Below are 19,500 nucleotides of genomic sequence, written 5' to 3' on the forward strand. Positions count from 1 at the left end.
GCCGTTAGGACCAGTATTGGACATCAGGAGACGTTTAGCTGTTTTGACTGCCACTTCTGCTCTCCCGTTGGATTGTGGGAAGCCGACAAAAGACAGGCGGTGTTTGATCCCCCAAAGTCGGAGAAAGGTCTCGGTGCCGCCTGCTGTGAACTCTGGTCCGCCATCGCTTGATATCTCTGTTGGCACGCCAAAGGTGGCGAAGAATGCTCGGAGGTGACGGACCAGGCCAGCGGAGCCCCCTAGGTCAGTACCTGCGGTGGAGCCATGTGACAGGTTCCCCGTAAGGCACTCGTTCGATGACACCAAGGGCCTCGTCCCGGAGAAGGTCGTCGTATACCTTTTGCTGCCAGTGAAGAGGAATGGTGGCCGGGGTGTGGCAAGCTCTGGGTGTGGCTGCTGGGTCTACATGTATCTCGATGGGTGGTCCGTCCATGCACGGGAGCGCACGATGGGGGCAGGTGTTGAACGTCGAGGAGGCATACCTCTCGAGGAGCCAGTCTTTCATGCGGCCATTGTTCTCCGGGGTGCAGGGGAATGGCAGTTCCGACGGACGTTGTGGTGGCACCGTGCGCTGGGGACAATGACAGGTCGGATCAGAAGGGGTGTTTGGTGCTGTGCAGCCGCCGTTGATGGAACGGGTGGCGTTGATGGATGAGTGCGGCTCTGGTATGCTGCGGCCATGGGGGGTAGGTCGGCGGCCGTCGTGTCTTCCAACCGGGTTCGTCGGGAAGTCCGTAGATAGGAGACCGAGGTTGAGGAGGGACTCATAGGAGAGGTACATAGCTCGGACTGAGCTGCTCACGTACACCATGGAACGGCAGCACGTGGCCTCACCGTTGGGAGGAGCTGTGGAGAGTTTAGCGAAGAAAGCACCGTCGATGGCTATTGGAGACCGGTTGGCGGCCGACAAGCTGAGGTTGACCGGTTGCAGTTCATCGCGCGAGAAGCCGCATGCAAGGAACTCCTCTAGAGACCAAAGGTCGGACTGGGCACCAGTGTCGGCCACGGCTGATATCTGAGCTACGAGGTGATCGCGAGGACGGGAAGTGGCTCCCGAAGCTGATGGAGTATCGAGCGATATAGTGATGTTTGTCCGCGGATGATCACGGAGTTGAGCTCGTCGCCACTCCCCCTTGGTGAAGATATGGTGATCCAGTTTGGCGGGCTCGTTCTGTGGTCTACCACGAGAGCGAGGTACGGCTCCGGATTGTAGAGATGCGATCTGGGAGATCGGGCCTGACTCGATGGCGGACTGTTGACTTTTGGCTGGTTGTCGCCTTTTGCGCCTACGGGCTCTGTAGCAATCGATGCATACCTGATGAGGTTTGGAATTCCAGCCCCGAGATCCTTCTGAGAAGACGTGAAATGACACTTTACAATCAGGACAGGAGGCCTGTCGTGATTTCTCTGCTGCGCTTGGTGACTGGTCTGAGGGTGGCGTGTTTTTGTTACGCTGGAAGGACGACATCGCGGACAGGGTTGAAGACGGTAGGGCGTTGCGAGCCATCTCTTTACTCTCCACCGAGGCAATGACGTCATTAATTGGGTTGGTCAAGATATCTGTAATGCCCAGAGTCTCACGCCTTATGTCTGAGTCGTAAATGCCATTTAAAAGGACGTCGCGTATGATGTGGTCGGTGTAGTCAACGGGTTGGCCACACGCACATGCTGCTGTGTATGCGCACGTTTCCGCTTTTCCCCGCACCCTGGCTGCGAATGCACGAAAGGTTTCGTCCCGTTCCTGTTTTAACTGGAGCAGCTCGGTACGGAGGACACATGTAGCGATAGGAATGACAGCTAGCGAGCGCATGGCTGCGGTCAAATCTTGCAAGGGCAACGAGGTGGCTCCTGGGTTGGCTTTCAGTAGGCTGTCCCCGAGGTCAGGGCCGGCACACTGGAACAGTTGGAAAGGCGCCTGGGCGTCAGTGATGCCAGATCCAGAACGGAAAACCCCCCATCGGCGCATGAATATGTTCCATTCCTCGATAGAGATCCCTATGTCCACTTTGGGTCGGTCGAGTTTCGGGCCTCGGGCCGGCGGTGGGGCAGTAGGAGCGGGAGGTAGTGCTTGATGTGCGAGGCCGTGGTTATTTAGTAACGCTACGGCGATTGCATCAGAGACATCCTGTGTTTTGAAGTCACAGTTGGGTACCGAACATTCGACGATCACCATGATAATGACTTCCTCATGAAGAAAATACTCCTCGATGTTCAATTGGTTTTATTGACAAAGATGAGGAAGTCCTATGGCAATACAATAAATCAAGGATTATAATTAAACTGAGGATTACAAATAACGGTAACTAGGATATAACAAATGAACGCGTAGGACTTACATGAATAATGTTCAAAACAAGATGGCCGGCTGCTCTCTTCTGAGCCGGTCAGCGGTCTTACATAAGACCTAGGCCCTAGCGGCCAGCGTCACACACTCTTCAATGATGATGATGATGATGATGATGATGATGATAATGATGATAGAGTGAGAGAGAGAGAGAGAGCTCTTCTTCGTGCCAAGGATAACTGCTAACTGAGAATGGTACGTGTTCGATGAGGACTTTTATCTTTTTGTCTAGTCAAAGATATCAGGGCTGCGACGACGACGAGGACGAGGATACTATGGGGTAACTTTACGACGGCGAGGAGGTCGAGGACGGGTACTCTTTCTTCCACCAACACCCATTTTAATGGTTGTTCCTATAGGAACGGTCTTTGGTAGGAACTTCACCAATTCGGGTGCTTGTTTCTTGGTGTATGGTTTGATGCTTTTAAAGGAAGAATGAGTGATGGGGATGCCATTAGGAATGTCAATGGGAGGTCCCATGGACTTACGAATGAATACGTTGGACTCCCTGGTATGAAGCACAACCGATGCCACGCCCACTTTGTAAGACAACAGGGTGTCCGATGAACGTTGGATCTCGTCCATTTCCCCATCCTTGTTGTGGTATTTCAATGGGGCCGCCTACGAATGCATCATCTCCTAGACCACGTTGGTTCCAACTTCCAATAAACGGTGTAGGGTGTCCAAGATTCGGTTGGCCACTCCCTTCTTGTCCAGACCCCACTGTCTGGTCATCGGGCAAGTACATCTCCGCCACAGTCTTTCCAAATACACCTAAAAGTTTTTCAACAGGAACGTTTCCTCCCTTCATGATGATGATGATGTACGCCGAAAATGAAGTGTCACCTTGATGCTACCCGATGAAAACGGCACTGTTCTACCCGTATCGTCGTTTATATAGATGTGAATCTGCTCGATGAGCTGTAGGCGTACAGGGAAATAGAACGGGCGTTCAAAATTCCGTTCTACAGCACTTCCTCCAGGTTCACCTTGGGCCACAATCACGCGCAACACATTGCGGGCGTTACTCCCCAAGATGAAGTTGTCTTCTGTGATGTTTGAGTACACGTACATGTTTTGAAAGGGTAGACGAAAAATGAAGGGTTTAGGGTGCTTACTGGAGGGGAACATGCGAGTGTCAGTATTGTCTGGCCATTGAGTAAGAGAACAATCAAATACAATCCAGTGGGGCAGCGGTCTTGCAGGGATTTCCGGTGGATTCGGTGGCTTATCTTTGTAGGTTTCTCTTTCAGTGATGGGGTAATCCGGGGGAAGGATGCCTCGAATCACGATATTTTCCAGCAGTGTGGGGTAGAAGGGTCCTGGATCGGAGAGTCTTCTGTTGTCATATCCAATCCCTGCAGCCAATCGTGGGCGCATCAGCACTCGATTACCTCTTCCCACTCTGAATAGCACCTTTTCGTTGCATTCATCGAGTATCATGTCTAGATCCAGATAATTTTGCTGTAATGCTTGTCTTGTATCGTATCTGGACGCGTTAAAGTCGTTGACTGTTAGTTGAACGTTTTTGGACAATTGAGGCCAATCGTTCATCGTCGAAGGTGGTATGGTAGTAGTAGGGCACGGGCGGTGAAGGATTTGACTTGGTGGTCTAGATGCTTGCACATGATCCAGATATCATAGTTGGGTTGGTAGATGATCGAGGAAAGTCCCACTTCCCAGTCCCCGTAGCGTAAATCTATCCTTTGTGGAGGACACACTAGGAAATCCCCAACCTCACTGGTAGTTGCGTCTTCTCTGTCTGAGCTGGATAAGGTGAGAGTAAATTCTCGGCGGGCAGCCATCCCCCCTCAGGCGAATCGAACGCGTCGAAAGTGTAATGTTCCCACGACGGCACCAGACTGAAATGAGATGGGTTCTCCCATATCGTCGGTTATATTGAGGTGAATCATGTTAATCATCTGCGAATCGGAAAATAATAAGGATTTATAAAATGTCGCTCCACAGCTTCACCATAGTTTCCTTCAGGCGACAGCACTTGCTTCCCATGACGAGATTGCCCTCGGACATGTTCGAGTACACGTAGATGTCTTGAAAGGGGTGCAGTTCTTCGATGGCCATATCAGTCTCCTTGGAGGTAAAGGGACGAACTAGTAGTAATACGAAATCCTCGGAGCCTGCGAATTGGCTCAGGTCGTCGTAGCTTAAGGGCACCCAACTCAACAGAACTTTATGTATTTCAGCTTGGCCAAAGTGATAGTCGGGTGGAAGAATACCATCATCAGGATGCAATTGCATGATCCATTCCCCCGAAACCCATCCGTGGACGTAGGAGGAGTTGAACGTTCTCCCCGATCTTGATGGTGGTCTTTTTTGATGTAGTAGCTATCGTCACGTCCACATCCTTGTGCCTTTGACCAAGTTGCTGTATCACTGTTGCTCGATCCTTGTTGAATTGATCGATAGCCTTCTTGAGATTGAAGGCAACTTCGTGCCATTTCGGGACTTTGAAGTCATCCGGTTTGATATAAGTTCATTTGTTATTAATTTTTTAGTCGGGGACGCGTGCGTTGGGGTTATCTTTGTTAGCCTGTAGCCAACTTGCTTCGGGTACTTGATGGTAGATCCAGATATTATGATCACGTGGTAGGAACTTTGTCCACGTGTGAGGGTAAATCAACTACACCAAGGCCACTGCCCCTCGCGCAAATCCAGTGTCTTTGGCGTACGTATGGAAAAATTGTTAATGGTATTGCCGGGTAAGGCGCCTTGAATGGCATTGCTGGGTAACGTCACGTGGAAATGATGTTGGTCTGTCATGGTGCATGAAACAACTGGGTGCAGGCCACGTCGATCATAAGATTTTATGCACTTGTTGGGCAGACCCCCAACTGTTGTACTTGTCAGGCCATCCACGCCATTGCACAAAATACTCCTCGCTCCGACCCTTCCCTAGCGTCCTGATCACCCGTTCGATGCGGAACAGATCCCGTTGCTCGTCGAGACTGACGTGTTGCAGTTCGGGTTCGTAAACCGCCCCTCTAACCACGTTCCATCGTATTCGCGAAGTCGGTACGCGTGGTTCTTCTGATTCGTGTTGTTGTACCGCTGACCCACCGTAAACACTTCTTCGGTCCAATTGGGAATGTATCCTTTGGCAAAGACGTGTTTGACTTTACTGATCCGTACCCTATTCCCCACGTTAAATTTGGATGGTACCCCCTTTTTCTTCTTCTTTGGGTCTCCCGGTCTTTTTTTCCCGTACATAATAGCCCACACCTCCTGAGCATCGTCGTACGTGACCACATCCGCAGGAGCACGTCGGATGCTACGGTGGTACGAGTGATTGTAATTGTGCACCAATTGCGGTAACACGTCCACGTAACGGCGTGTCTCCTTGTGGGTAAACCATCGCCACATCCAGGTCTTGAGAGTGCGATTGAATCGTTCTACCACAGAAGCTTTCAATTCGCTTCGGGTGGAAAAGTGTTGGATCCCTTTGGAGTTGAGAAACGCTTGGAAGATTCGATTCTTGAACTCGGTACCATCGTCCGTTTGTAGTTTTTCTAGCTGGCGTCCACTCTTGAAAATCAACTCAAACGCCTCGACGAGCCGTTTGCCCGTCTTGTCCACCGTGAATCACGGTGAGTAAGTAGTTGTACCCGTCATTGTACGATCGTAACGCCTGCATGTCACACAGATCCGCTTGCCATTGTTCGTCCATACCATTCACCACTACCCGTTGGCGTGGGTAGCGACGACGGTACGGTTTATGGAGCGTGTAGGCGGGCTGGCTCCGAAGCCACAAATTCACTTGGGCACGACGCACTCCTTGAGAACGTACCGCTTGGACTAATTTGTCCACTCCCCCCAAGGCTGCTGGATGATTCGGATCGTAATAAATTGGGCGAAGAAGACGATCGATTGTCTTCTGAGTCATCGTCTTCTTCCTCTTCTTCATACTCTTTTTTTCGCACACGGATGATGGTGGGTGTGGGTGTGGGAGGGGATGGGGCTGGGGCTGGGGTGCCATCGAGTTGCGATGCATGAATTTCGATTCGACCCCCACAACACGCAAAGAGACACCGTAAACGTTCCCACACCGTGCGACAATCGAAACGCGGCTGAAGAGGATCCGCACCAAAGCAACCCATGCTACAAGTGATTCCTTTCCCTACCACCCTCACCTTATTTATATACAAAAAAACAACCTACTACCACAGAAAAAAAGGCTTTTATTTATCTACATCTCTCTTTAATTTTACAACTTAAAATAACCATAAGGGTAAGTGCGCATGCCCCGTCGCACCCGTTTGTTATACACGACACGAAATGTCTTGTGCGCTTGCACCGTGTGTAGAGGTCTGTCGTGCACATTGCGCTGAATGGTGTAAGGGAGAGTAACGTGACGCTCTTCCGCAACCGCGCCTTCAACGCTCAAGAGTTCCAACATGCTGGTCAGCTTCACGATATCAGCCGTACGAAGGTTGATGTGAAGTCCCTTCACTTTACACTTAGAATGACCCTGTAGCGTGGTCTACCCGTAACTCTTGGGTACCGTGGACGAATAACGATCGATAAAGTCTCCTGGCTCCAACTTGCTCGTCAGGTCACCTAAATAGTCTCCACAGGGTGGTTTCCACTCTCTAGGGCGATGTAAGAAAATGACGCTATTCGTGTCATGATACAGACAGCGTTCCCCTAACCCATCCAGCACATCGTACAACTTGAGGCGCGCGTACGCCGTGGTGAAGGCAGCAATCACCACGTTGGTGTGTGGTTTCAATTCTTGAAACTTTTACGTAAGCCTGTAGTGAACATGAATGAGGCCGTTGTTCACGATGAGCACATCATTCTGCTCGATATTGTCGTTGTTAAGCAGAGCAAAGTAGGCTTTGGGGTCGTCCACGTACTCGGTACGTTGGGGGTTGGGCTGCTCACCAAACTTTCCCCACATACAATTCAGGCCCATCTTTGCCACGGAGCGGAGACCTGGCTTCTTCTCGATCTTGCTAGGATCCATACAAACGCCTTGGTGACGTTCGTAATCGTCGATGTACTGAATCTTGTCGGCGTCGGTGGTGCACCAGCCCGACGCTTCTTGTTTGTACTTCAAAAAGGTCTTGATGTACTCTTCAAACAACCGTGCCCAGCGCTCCCAATGCCACACCTCGTACACACGGATCACGCGATAGCCTTTCTCTAGAGCTTTGTAAATCCCGGGGTGGGCCCACGTTCCCGTGAACGCCCGCTCCTCGTCCGAATGCGTGCACGAACCTTGCTCCTCCTCTTGGGCACACCGGTGACACAGAGGGAACATCAACTTGTCGTTGACACGGACAGGGAGGACGCGGAAGAATAGGTCGCGAGGCGGTAAAACACGTAGCTTCAGCAGTCCCTTGTACGCGTGAAGATCTTCTTCGAAATTCTTGGTAAGGATCGCGTCGGGGTGCCCCACGGGGTACTCGCACATGGCATTAACCAACGGGTACAACGACGTAAAGTCATAATAGTGAATTTCTTCACCCTGCTCCACGTTTACTTTGCAATGCAGTCGAATCGCGTTGGTCCTTCCTCCGAAAAAATAAAAGCAGGAGCTTCTAGAGGTTCCGTGCTCGACATCCCCCACGAGAGCTCGCAGTTCGGGGTGGGTGTTGAGTTGCGCGTCAAACTGGCACTCCCACACTGTAACCCTGGGCTTTGAGACGCAACTCCACCGCACGCGTATGTTCGCGAAGCTCTTGCATCGTGGTGTTCGTCAAAGTGTTGACGGTATGAGGTTGGAAACACGTGGTGCAACCGTGGTAGAAACACCTGTGGTACTGATACACCGTGCTGGTAGACTCGGCGTACCCGTCCACCTTGATCCGGCCTGCCAAGCGCACTTCGCCACGGTTCCCGGCATGCTGAATAAACACTCCTTCTCCCTCGCGATGTTCGATGTACTTCAGCCACTACAACGCTTTCAGAGATTGCACGTCGTGGCCACGGTACCCGCGCGTGTGTATCAGTCCAATAGTCTTCTCCTCCAGAAACTTGGTGCGCAGTATACGGCTGGACAACGAGGCAATGGTGATGGCCACTTGAAACGGGTGAAGACCTGCAGCGGCCATGATGAGCTCGTCAAAAGCGAGTACTGCTCTCTTGAGCGCCTCAACGTCCAGATGACAGTACGAAGCGAGATCCTCTTGTAAGTTAAACACGGCGCCACGAGCCACCGGCTTGGTGCCAGGCACGTAGGGTGCGGGCATCTTCTTCTTTCATCCCTTGAAGGTCGTAACAGCTCAAGTCGGGCATGGGCCCCACGTAGTCTTGGTGCTCGGGGGTATTGAAAAAATGAGGAAACGTTCCCTTTTGGGTTACGTGATCAAAATTTGGGGAGCTTGCTCAAAGGCATCTGCAGAAAGTTCAGGGTGCACTTCATGTCGATCCGCAGCGGCTTGATGTTCAGGTACATCACCTTTCCTCCGGTGAAAATCACTTCGGGTTTAAAGCCATTCGTAAAAAGGTATTCGAGGATGAAATAGGAGTCGTAACCTAAATTGTGAGCCAAACACGTGTAGCCAGCAGTACTCCCATCGAACAGCCAATCGCAAAACGCTTGTACCGGTGTAAAACTGCGTTTGCGAAGTCCATACGTCTCGCACTCAAGGCGATCCATAGACCACCCCTTGCAGGTCTCACACAGTTTCTGCACCCCGACAAAATTCACAGTATACTTGGCTTCCAGAGGCATGGCCTCGAAATCAAAGATGATCAAGCGCATCGAATCGTCATCATCATCGTCAGTGCTGTTCTTCTTCGGTAAAGCATCTTCACCCACCGTCACGTAACACAAATGATCGGGTGGGACCACTTCCTTGCACACGGAGCACTTGTACTCTCCACACACATGGTCTCCTTCCTTTCTATCCATCATATCGACGCGTTTACCACACCTCTCGCACTTGTGGTACCGTTGGCAATACGACCAAGAGACCTGGGGTTCACCACCACCACCACGCTTCTTGGTTCCTCGAGGCTTGACACGTCGGTGGTTCTCGAAACACGTCTGCGTGCGAAAGTACCGGTGACACTCACAATACTGCCACTCCCAACGATGGTCTTGTTTGGCGGGTGGAACCAAGAGGGGACACTCTTGCTCACCACACCCATAGCACATGTTGTTACACTTGTGATTTCTTCGATCGTACCCCTTTTGACAGCTCGTACAATAATAACATCGACCAAGCATCCCCGGCATGCTATTGATATAATCAAAATGTTGCTTGGCGTAGTAGAGTTATAGCCTGTACTCGGGTGCAGGTAAGTTTCCAGAATAGATCACCGTGTTCGCGTGTTCCCTCGACACCACGTTAAGCTCGAAGTTGCGTTCACCCAGATAGCGCTGGAATTGCTGGATCTCGTAAAGACGGTCCTCAGGGACTCCCGCATCGCGGTGCAGTGCTCGAGCGCGCTCCGTCTGCAAGGAGAGTCTAGTACCTCCATCTTTTGGGTTGTACAACTTAACATAGTCAGGATCCATAGTGAAATAAGCCATTCCGATCACGATAGCTCGAGCCGCGCACAGTTCGTCATGATTCCTAACGCGGGTGATGTTCTTTGTTCCCAAAAGCCATGTCTCTAAATCTCCAGTATCCAGGGTGGAGGAATTCTTCTTAGACTTTACCTGTTTCCCAGCCCCATAAGGCATTTGAGTGCGTACGACATGGAGATGGAAATTACCTTGCACCACAAACTGCTCGTTCGATTGCACCACGGTCTCAACGACTCCCATAATGCGCTGAGGGGTAAGTTGATGACGGCGCATAAACGGCAAAGCAATGGGATTCTTGATAGCAGGGGCGTATAGAGTAAGGCGTGCGTAATCGTGCTTTTGCACCCCGCGTAGCGTATCGTCGAGGACACGGTCTAGCACCCGCTCCACATCCTCCAAAGCTCCCTCGATAGTACCACGAGTAGGTAAATCTACCGACAGTTCGTAATCGGTACAGTCAATACGCATTTTGGTAGAATGTCGAGTAGTCACTTGACGTAAATCATACGTAACATCATCCTTCTCCTCTTCCTCATCATCACTATCATGAGAGCGTTTCATTCCACGGCCTTCTTGTTGCACCCCGGAAGGACCAGGTTCGCTCAAAAAAGGATCTTCAAACGAAATCTCCTCACCCTCCCTCTCTGGAGTGAAATAATAGTCAAACAATTCGTCATAGGGGCTAAATTGAGGTAAGTCCGACTCAGCGAGATCATCGTCAAAAAAATCAGGAGGAAGTCGTTCAGTCTCTCCTTCTTCTTCGGGGTCAGGTAACACTTCTAACAATTTGGTAAGCCACTCATCATCATCACTATCATAAGCCATTGCGAAGTTCGCCAAGAACAAACTGAAATGCGAGTGAAAATGCAACCTCTTTTATAGAACTCTTATCCAATCAAAAAGCTTGAATTCTAGTAAGCAAAAAATACTTTTTTCTAAAAAATAAACCGATCATTTTATTTTTCATCGTTTTTTCTATCCCTCTAATTGGACAAATAAAACTACTTAACCCAATCAGTGGCGTTCCTGATGACCTCATCGATACACAGGGATCCCGTAACCATTATTATATTTTTAAAAAACACTTCTAACCCTTAATACTGTTTATAATAACATTTATGACAAAAAAACCAAAAAGAGATGGGAGGGGTGGGTAAAAATAAGCCATGACATCATCAGTATGACGTCTTCCGATACACAGGCTACCGTGACAATTATTTTATTTAAAAAAAAAAACACTTTTAACCCCTTAATAACAAAAAAGCATAATGAGAGGGGGAGGGGAGAATATAAAAATAAGCTATGACATCATCATCATATATTCGTTTGTTGTTTTATAACAAGTTAAGGGAAAACAGAGGTCGAAAGATTCCAGCGTTTCGAGGTGGGAGAGTCGGCAAAAGCCAAATTTCCCTGCGAATTCAGCAGTTGGTGTCACAGTTAGCCCAAGTTTGAAAGGTCAAATACCTGTGAAGTGTTGTATCTTTTTGGCGCTCTCAGCGCTCCGGATTTTATTATCCCAAAAATTTTATTTCAGATTCTAGGCAAGTAAGTGACTATCTTTTCAGGAAAAATGACCATTTTTGATAGAGCAATGTACCAGATGCGACTTTTAAGGCCTCAATTTGTCGGTTTAACGATCGTGCAAAATGATGGATGCGAGGCTATATTTGAGAAAATCTGTCAAATATTCTATTTTAACTGGATTAAGCCGAGATTAAAATAATATTGAGAGCATGTATTCTGGTTGCCTCCTGTGGTGTTGTTGTGTTTCTGCGCTGTTTATTTTTCGCGCTGCAGGTAGCGATACTTGGTTCAAATTTTGTAGTGTTTTTCGGGGTCAAGCCGAGAAAAATAAAAAAAAATTCATAAAATATTTAATATTTGTTCGGTTTTAAAAAGAAGCACAGTTTTGTAATCAGGAGACAAATATAAGTCTATAGACAAATTATTAAAAAATCTTTTTTTTGAGTATTGCATTTCATCTTGAATGGATTAGCGGAGCGCTTCTTAATATGTTCTCAAAGTTTCAAAATGTGCCGATTCTTTTCTTTTATTGTTTTATGGAATCAATGTGTCAACGTTGACGACAGCGCGGATTACACTAAGGCAAACTGTAAAAGGATTACAACGCATTCCTTTCGGGTACTTACATTTAAAGCCGTTTGCGTCTCGTCATTGAGTTTCTAAAAGTCCACCTTCTATACTGCGTAATGTGTTGAATTATTTATTGCGATTCTCAATACATCGCGACCCTTCGCCTTGACATTCTAACGGTGAGTTTGGTTAGTTCGTGGGCGTCAATCATCTGCGTTTCCATAACAATCAAGGCAGACTTCATTTGTTTCGTGTATCGAAAGTTGTAGTCGACTTTACTCAGGGCCCGAGAGCCACATTTGACAACACAGTAAAGGAACGCAAAAGTTCAGTTCTCATAAAAGGGTAAAAAACATATATCAAAACATTCAAGGTTCAAGTTTTGCCAGTCATCTCACAAAGAAAGCCACGAAACTCTTTCTTCAAGATTCTACCGCTGTCATGCAATCCAACAACGGCCACGGTTGTCAGCGATAATTTTATCTTGTTCAGATAATATTTACTGGGATACCTGTGGTAGCTCAGTCATAAAATGCAACTGTTGTTTTTTTGTGGACCCGAGAAATCTGCAATGTGCACTTTTTGTACTCACTATGATCATACCGAGGCATTTTCCTTACACGAAGTATACAAGCCTATGACCTCATTGCAATTCGCTAGAGGGCAAGCTGGGGTAGTCGCCATCTTGGAATTTAGACTTTCAAATCTACGATTTATGTATTTGTGCAGAATCAAGGCCTAATTGGCGATTTTATTGCTGACTACTTTAGTAAGTTAGAGACAGCTCCAGCTCCTAATCTTGATGTGATCTGAATACAAAAGAATGAACTAAAGGTATTTAACTAAATTGCTTAATCTATTAAAGTAATTTGAGTGAAAACTAACTTCTGTACTAAATCGCTATGGTATTATGAATAAGCTACTTGGCCGCTAGAGCTTTTAGAGGCTTCTGGTTAATCTCTTAGAACACATGCTTTCTTTAGATAAGTTTTGTTTTCTTCCTAAAATACCTTTATAACTGGTACCAGTGGTAGCCCAGGCATAAAAGGCAACTGTTTTTATTTCTGCTCGCGATATGGCCAAAGTTGCGTCGATCAATTTCTGCATAGTTAAACCACAGGGAGCCCACTCAACTCAGCGCATTATTTATTTAGCATGTGCTTTGAACTTCGTTTATGAATATTAATTAGGTCAAGAAGTTCTCAATAAAACTCCTTCCAAATACATATGTCTTACTCTTTATTGCAACCATTCATGTTCGGGTTTTGCAAAACTTCGACGCAAGTAAGGCTGTCCCAAAGATGCTCGGCAACTTTTGAGCAACTTTTAGGATTTGCGACAACTTTTCCTTTTCCGGGCATCTTTTTAAAATGAAAGCAACTATGCTGTTTTTTTTCGGTTTTAAGGGATATATTCACACCAAATGTGCATTTTTTTTTTGCTTTTTTTCTTGTTCTTGGTATCGAACTATTTGCGTTTTTTTAGCTTTTTACCTCATTCATAAATCTGGTAATCATTTATGGTCATTGGTTAACTTGTGGTTTGGCAAGCATGCAGTTTTGATGGTCAGCGTTCTTCACTATGATTATTCAAAATGGCGGAATCCTCGAGTGACGATGAACTTATTATAGAATCCAACCCTCTAGCTGGAACAGCTGGAACTAAGCTAAGTACACCTCAGAAAGCAACAATTTCTCGAGAAAGAAAACACCCAGACAACCTTGCTGGGAAGAAGACTGTCCGTGGCGTCAGGGCCTGAAGTGCCGACTTGGCAGAGAGTTAAGGAATTCCAAAATGAACATTTGGTTGCTCAATCTGGAAAACTTAGGTGCGAAGCCTGTAAAGCATGTTACTTCGCAAAAGCATCTAAGGGCTAAAGCTATTCTTGAGAAGGACAAAGCGAAGGATCAGAACATTAAGACACTTTTGTCCAAACATAGCAACATTCAAGGTTCCACTCTTCCAGAGGAAATGCGCCTCTATCGCTACGAGCTGGTAGAGATAATGCTAAAAGCTGGGATTCCTCTTGCAAAAGTTGATGTTCTTAGACCTTTCCTTGAAAAGTATGGCCATCGATTGACCACTCGATCCCATCTGTCAGAGTTCATCCCTTTAATATCAGAGAAAGAGAAGATGCTGATAAAGACTGAAATCTCGGCCTGAAATAGGTTCTCTGTTATCTTTGATGGGAGTACAAGACTTGGCGAGGCCCTAGCTATCTTATTAAGATATGTTGATCAGCAATATAAAGTCCAGCAGCGGCTTGTCAAGATTGAAGTTTTAGCTCGCAGCCTCAATGGAGAACATCATAATCAGCATCATGTTTTTAATGTGAAGTGCTTTTCACATACCATTGATAATGCTGGGAAACATTTTGAGTTTACAATGCTAGAGACATTTTCTAGATACTGGAACACAATGTTTTCCCACAGCCCGGCAGTCAGACTAGCTTGGAAGACAAGAACAGGGACTTCTATGAAGCTGAGATCAGAGACAAGATGGTGGAGTAATTATGAAGTGCTTGATTTGGTTACCCAGTACTATGGAGATGTTGAGCCCTTCTTGAGAGAGAATGACCACCTCTCACCCATGTGCAGAGCCAAGCTGCTGGAGGTGTTCGATGATCCTGAGACTACACGTGACCTAGAAATGGAGTTGGCTGATGCAGGCAAGCATTTCGTTTCTGCCACCTATTATCTAGAAGGAGATGGGCCCCTTGTATTTTCTTGTTATGAGCCCCTGTCTACAGTAGCCCATGCTATTGCCATCGAGGCATACCGGAATGTTGAGGCCAAAGCAAAGCAGCAGGCAAATAATGATCCTGGTATCTACAACGAGCCGGTTGTAAAGGCAAAGGCCTGCATTGCTCCAGGTTTTTAATATTTTCAAAGGAAATTTAGTGTAGAATTTCGTTCTACCGTGCGTGCCTTCAAGGCAGCACGCATGTGTTGCCCTGTGAAGGTACAGGAACTGCACCCAAATGCAGCATCTGTGGAGGAGCTGCAGGAGTTTGGATTTTTCTCCAATGATGAGGTTGATTCTCTGGTTGAAGAGTTACCAAGCTACTTGGGCGCTGCAGATGGAGTAGTTTGCACCACAGAGGAAGAGAAAGTATCTTGGTGGGCAGATCATGTGGATACTCTTTCTAACTGGTCAGCAGCTACGAAGAAGATCTTACTTATCCAACCAAGCTCGGCAGCGGCAGAGAGAGTATTCAGTCTCCTACAAAATGCTTTTAGCCGACAGCAGAACAGTGCACTAGAGGAGACACTTGAAGTGTCTGTGATGCTCAGATATAATGACAACAAGCGAGTTTGAAATGCCTGTGATGCTCTGATATAATGGCAACAAGGGAGTGTTGCCTCACTAGCCTGCATGTGCTTTGGCTATCAGCCATGTTGTTATAAAACTCACATGGACAACTCTTTCTTTAAGTTGCACTGTGAACCAAGTCGTTTCGTTTTTTCATGATGCCTCTTTTATTGCATCATAATTTATATACATATTACATTTCATATTACATATTTACATTAAATGTCCAACAATGTTTTTTTTGATGTTGAAAAGAATTAATAAGCAGCCATCTCTCAGCAACTTTGAAAAATGTAGTAAATTTGTTGGCAAATTTTTACACTTGGGACAATTTTTCGATAATTCGTATTCCCTTTTTTGAGCATCTTTTTGGCAACTTTTGCAAATTTGTGGCAACTTTGTGGGAATTTTTTAAAATTTTTGGAGCAACTTTTGGCAACTTTTAAGTATTTTTGGAGCATCTTTTTAAGAAATTTGGGGCATCTTTGGGACAGCCTTAGACGCAGGGGTATAAAATAAGTGTTCCAAACATGAATGGATGTAATAAAGAGTAAGACATATGTCTTTGGAAGAAGTTTTATTGAGAACTTCGTGACCTTATTGATATTCATAAACGAAGTCCAATGCTAAATAAACAATGCGCTAAGTTGAGTGGGCTCCCTGTGGTTAAACGCTGTGGCAAAATGAGGGGTAGCCGCTCAAGGTCCTACGTGAGCTAAATGAGCGGTGCTAAATGAGCGGTAGCTTTTATTTTTTTTAATGCGAGAAGATGCAACCTTGATGAACAAATGACCTTCTATCTTGTTTTAGATAGGGGAAACATTTATCGATGTATTGATGTCTTTGAAATAAAAACTTTCCCCTTGCCTGTGTACAGTTGAACAACGCTACTTTCGGTATGTGTTGTGCACATTCGAGTAAGCCGGTGAAACAAATTTGATATTATAGTCCAAAAGTTGCTAATCTTCTGTGAAAAAAAAAGGAAAATTACACATTCTAATGTGCCTTTTTATTTACCCTCTTCGTCTCTGTTCACAGCTAAAACCCCAGCATTTCCTTAGAAAGATGTTTCGCGTGAGGCCCGCTCTCACGCTCAAGGTCTTTTAAATGCTATGGTATTGAAAATTACCTGTATTTGTTATTCTCTTAAATCATCCAAGCAAATTACACCTTTTAAATAAAATTAAATAAGCACAGTCTTTTCCTTGTTTAGAAACAAGAAGCAATCGTTTTTTATTTGTTTTTTTTTTATCATTGTTACAATTCCGCTTACCGTTCTGTGTACAGTCTATTTCGAGCATTTTGTCACACTACGAAGTCGCGGAGTCTCGCATCGCGTGGGCCCCGGCCTCCCGCTCAACAGCTCAAAGGTCTTGAAAATTCTAAATGAGTGGTAGATTTTTCTTCTCTTAAACAACCCAAGAAAACAACATGTTTGTAAATAAACACAATTCTAGTTTGTTGTGAAACAAGAAGCGATTGGGGTTTCTTTTATTCCGACGCTTTTCGTTGTGTGTACAGACTATAAGATTGAGCATCTTTTTCACACTTACCCTATTCAGACCGGGGGGGGGGGGCTTTTGAAGCCCCCAGCACCTTTGATCTGTAATAATTTTAGGCTACAGCATTGAAATTTGATAGGCTACAGCATTGAAATTTGATAGGCTAGAGCATTGAAATTTGATAGGCTAGAGCATTGAAATTTGATGACTTTTCCTAAAATTTATCTGGAATCAGTTTGGTGTAAACAAAATTTTGATATGTGTACCCTGGTAACCATTAGTAACCAAGTTTTGAGACATTAGGCAAAACGCTTTAAGTCGTTAAGATCAACTATTAATACGACGTGCTCAACTTAAATCCATTTCATATAAACGTTTTATACCAAGTTTTAAACACAATAAAAATGTACATCTCTATTTTAGGGGGGAAGGGGTGGTGTTTTTTTTGTCAATTTTTGACCTTCTCGAAATAGTGCTTGAAGAAATAACAAAAGATAGCTTCAGACTTTGCCACCCAGTTTTTATTGATTAAAATAGATAACTTTCCTTAAATCCAAGATGGCGGATGCTGATGTCACATAATTTGCTAAAACTCGCTGTTTTCTTTTTAAACTAACATTTAAATTTGGCAAAATCCTTTTTATATTCCTCTATTTTAAATAAAAAGTAGAAAAAAACATTTTTGGGAAATATATTTAAATTATTTCTTTAATTAAGAGTACAGTTGCAAACTTATGCTATATTAAAGGTGTTGTCATAGAAACAGTAATGTGGACTTTAGAAGCACACTAGCATACACACATTGGCACCAGTCGGGCCAAGACGGGACGCTAGCACAGTCTATTACCCGTGCAGTTCGGCAACCATGGACAGCTGTTTCGTCCTTCTTAGGGCTCGTCAGCATGGCATAGCCGGTTTGCCTCAGTTAAACTTCATCGGCAAAAAAACTGCAGGGCGACTTCGACTCGAACAAAGTGCTTTAAACCACAGCTCAGATCCATGTGGGATCTAGAGCTACGACCGGGCTAGCGTGATGCCAATTGTGCGGATCACGCATGCGACCTTTGCTAGTCTAAAACTCCGTCGGATAGCCAAACTATCCTTGCGAGTATGTATACATAAATGTGGACTTTAGAAGCACACTAGCATACACACATTGGCACCAGTCGGGCCAAGATGGGACGCTAGCACAGTCTATTACCCGTGCAGTTCGGCAACCATGGACAGCTGTTTCGTCCTTCTTAGGGCTCGTCAGCAAGGCATAGCCGGTTTGCCTCAGTTAAACTTCATCGGCAAAAAAACTGCAGGTCGACTTCGACTCGAACGAAGTGCTTTAAACCACAGCTCAGATCCATGTGGGATCTAGAGCTACGACCGGGCAAGCGTGATGCCAATTGTGCGGATCACGCATGCGACCTTTGCTAGTCTAAAACTCCGTCGGATAGCAAAACTATCCTTGCGAGTATGTATACATAAATGTGGACTTTAGAAGCACACTAGCATACAAACATTGGCACCAGTCGGGCCAAGACGGGACGCTAGCACAGTATATTACCTGTGCAGTTCGGCAACCATGGACAGCTGTTTCGTCCTTCTTAGGACTCGTCAGCATGGCATAGCCGGTTTGCCTCAGTTAAACCTCATCGGCAAAAAAACTGCAGGTCGACTTCGACTCGAACGAAGTGCTTTAAACCACAACTCAGATCCATGTGGGATCTAGAGCTGCGACCGGGCTAGCGTGATGCCAATTGTGCGGATCACGCATGCGACCTTTGCTAGTCTAAAACTCCGTCGGATAGCCAAACTATCCTTGCGAGTATGTATACATAAATGTGGACTTTAGAAGCACACTAGCATACACACATTGGCACCAGTCGGGCCAAGACGGGACGCTAGCACAGTCTATTACCTGTGCAGTTCGGCAACCATGGACAGCTGTTTCGTCCTTCTTAGGACTCGTCAGCATGGCATAGCCGGTTTGCCTCAGTTAAACCTCATCGGCAAAAAAACTGCAGGGCGACTTCGACTCGAACGAAGTGCTTTAAACCACAGCTCAGATCCATGTGGGATCTAGAGCTGCGACCGGGCTAGCGTCCCGTCTTGGCCCGACTTGTGCCAATGTGTGTATGCTAGTGTGCTTTTAAAGTCCACATTTATAGAAACAGTGTCACTAATAACACAAACAGAAATATTGATCATTATATGACGTCATCGTTAGGTCACAAAGACAATTTTTTTGAAGAATATCGGTCGCTTTTTGAATACAACATGATTATGACTTATTTGGGTTTTGCATGTTCTATGCAAAGGTTTCGAAATGTAGGCTATTTATAACCATATTGCCTTAAATGACGTCATAATTTTTGGGGAGCTTACACAATAAATGAGAAATTGCGGCCCAAATGGTCCAACTGAATTTTGTTTCAATTTAAGGTTATAGTGGCTAGTACTGATTGCAAACCACCAGCTCATGTGTAAGTGACTATAGATTGTATTGAGCATGACGCCCAAGATACTTTTGTAGCCCACATGCAATGGACTTTTGTTTGGGAATGTAGATTGCACCATGCAACCCATTGAAGGTCACTCTGGTTTTCTTTCATATCGAGTAAATCTTTCGCCTTTTAATAAAGATTTCCGTGGAAAAGAGCACTGAAATGAGGATATCAACTCAATTTTTTATTTGCCCTGCATTTTTGCGGGGCTTACATAATAAATGAGAAATTGCGGCCCAAATGGTTCAACTG

The 19,500-nt window shown here is 45.9% G+C and overlaps 1 protein-coding gene and 1 non-coding gene across 2 annotated transcripts; one reads left to right on the forward strand and one right to left on the reverse strand.

Moving 5' to 3' along the window:
* Nucleotides 1–244: 244 nt before the first annotated feature.
* Nucleotides 245–2,448, reverse strand: LOC116613350. Its single transcript, XM_048726700.1, has 2 exons — nucleotides 2,337–2,448; nucleotides 245–2,244 (listed from the first exon to the last, which is right to left on the reverse strand). Exon 2 carries the CDS (start codon nucleotides 2,171–2,173, stop codon nucleotides 245–247), a length of 1,929 nt encoding a protein of 642 aa, XP_048582657.1. The 5' UTR covers nucleotides 2,174–2,244; nucleotides 2,337–2,448.
* Nucleotides 2,449–19,336: 16,888 nt separating this feature from the next.
* Nucleotides 19,337–19,459, forward strand: LOC116617723. Its single transcript, XR_004295859.2, has one exon. It is a non-coding gene; the product is annotated as a U5 spliceosomal RNA (small nuclear RNA).
* The last annotated feature ends 41 nt before the right edge of the window (nucleotides 19,460–19,500 follow it).

The sequence above is a fragment of the Nematostella vectensis genome, chromosome 4 (assembly GCF_932526225.1).
Source record: "Nematostella vectensis chromosome 4, jaNemVect1.1, whole genome shotgun sequence".
NCBI classification, from domain to species: Eukaryota; Metazoa; Cnidaria; class Anthozoa; order Actiniaria; family Edwardsiidae; genus Nematostella; species Nematostella vectensis.

Bases quoted from the DNA above. Each gene is read 5' to 3' on its own strand.
- LOC116613350 (XM_048726700.1), bottom strand. From the start codon at position 2,173: ATGGTGATCGTCGAATGTTCGGTACCCAACTGTGACTTCAAAACACAG.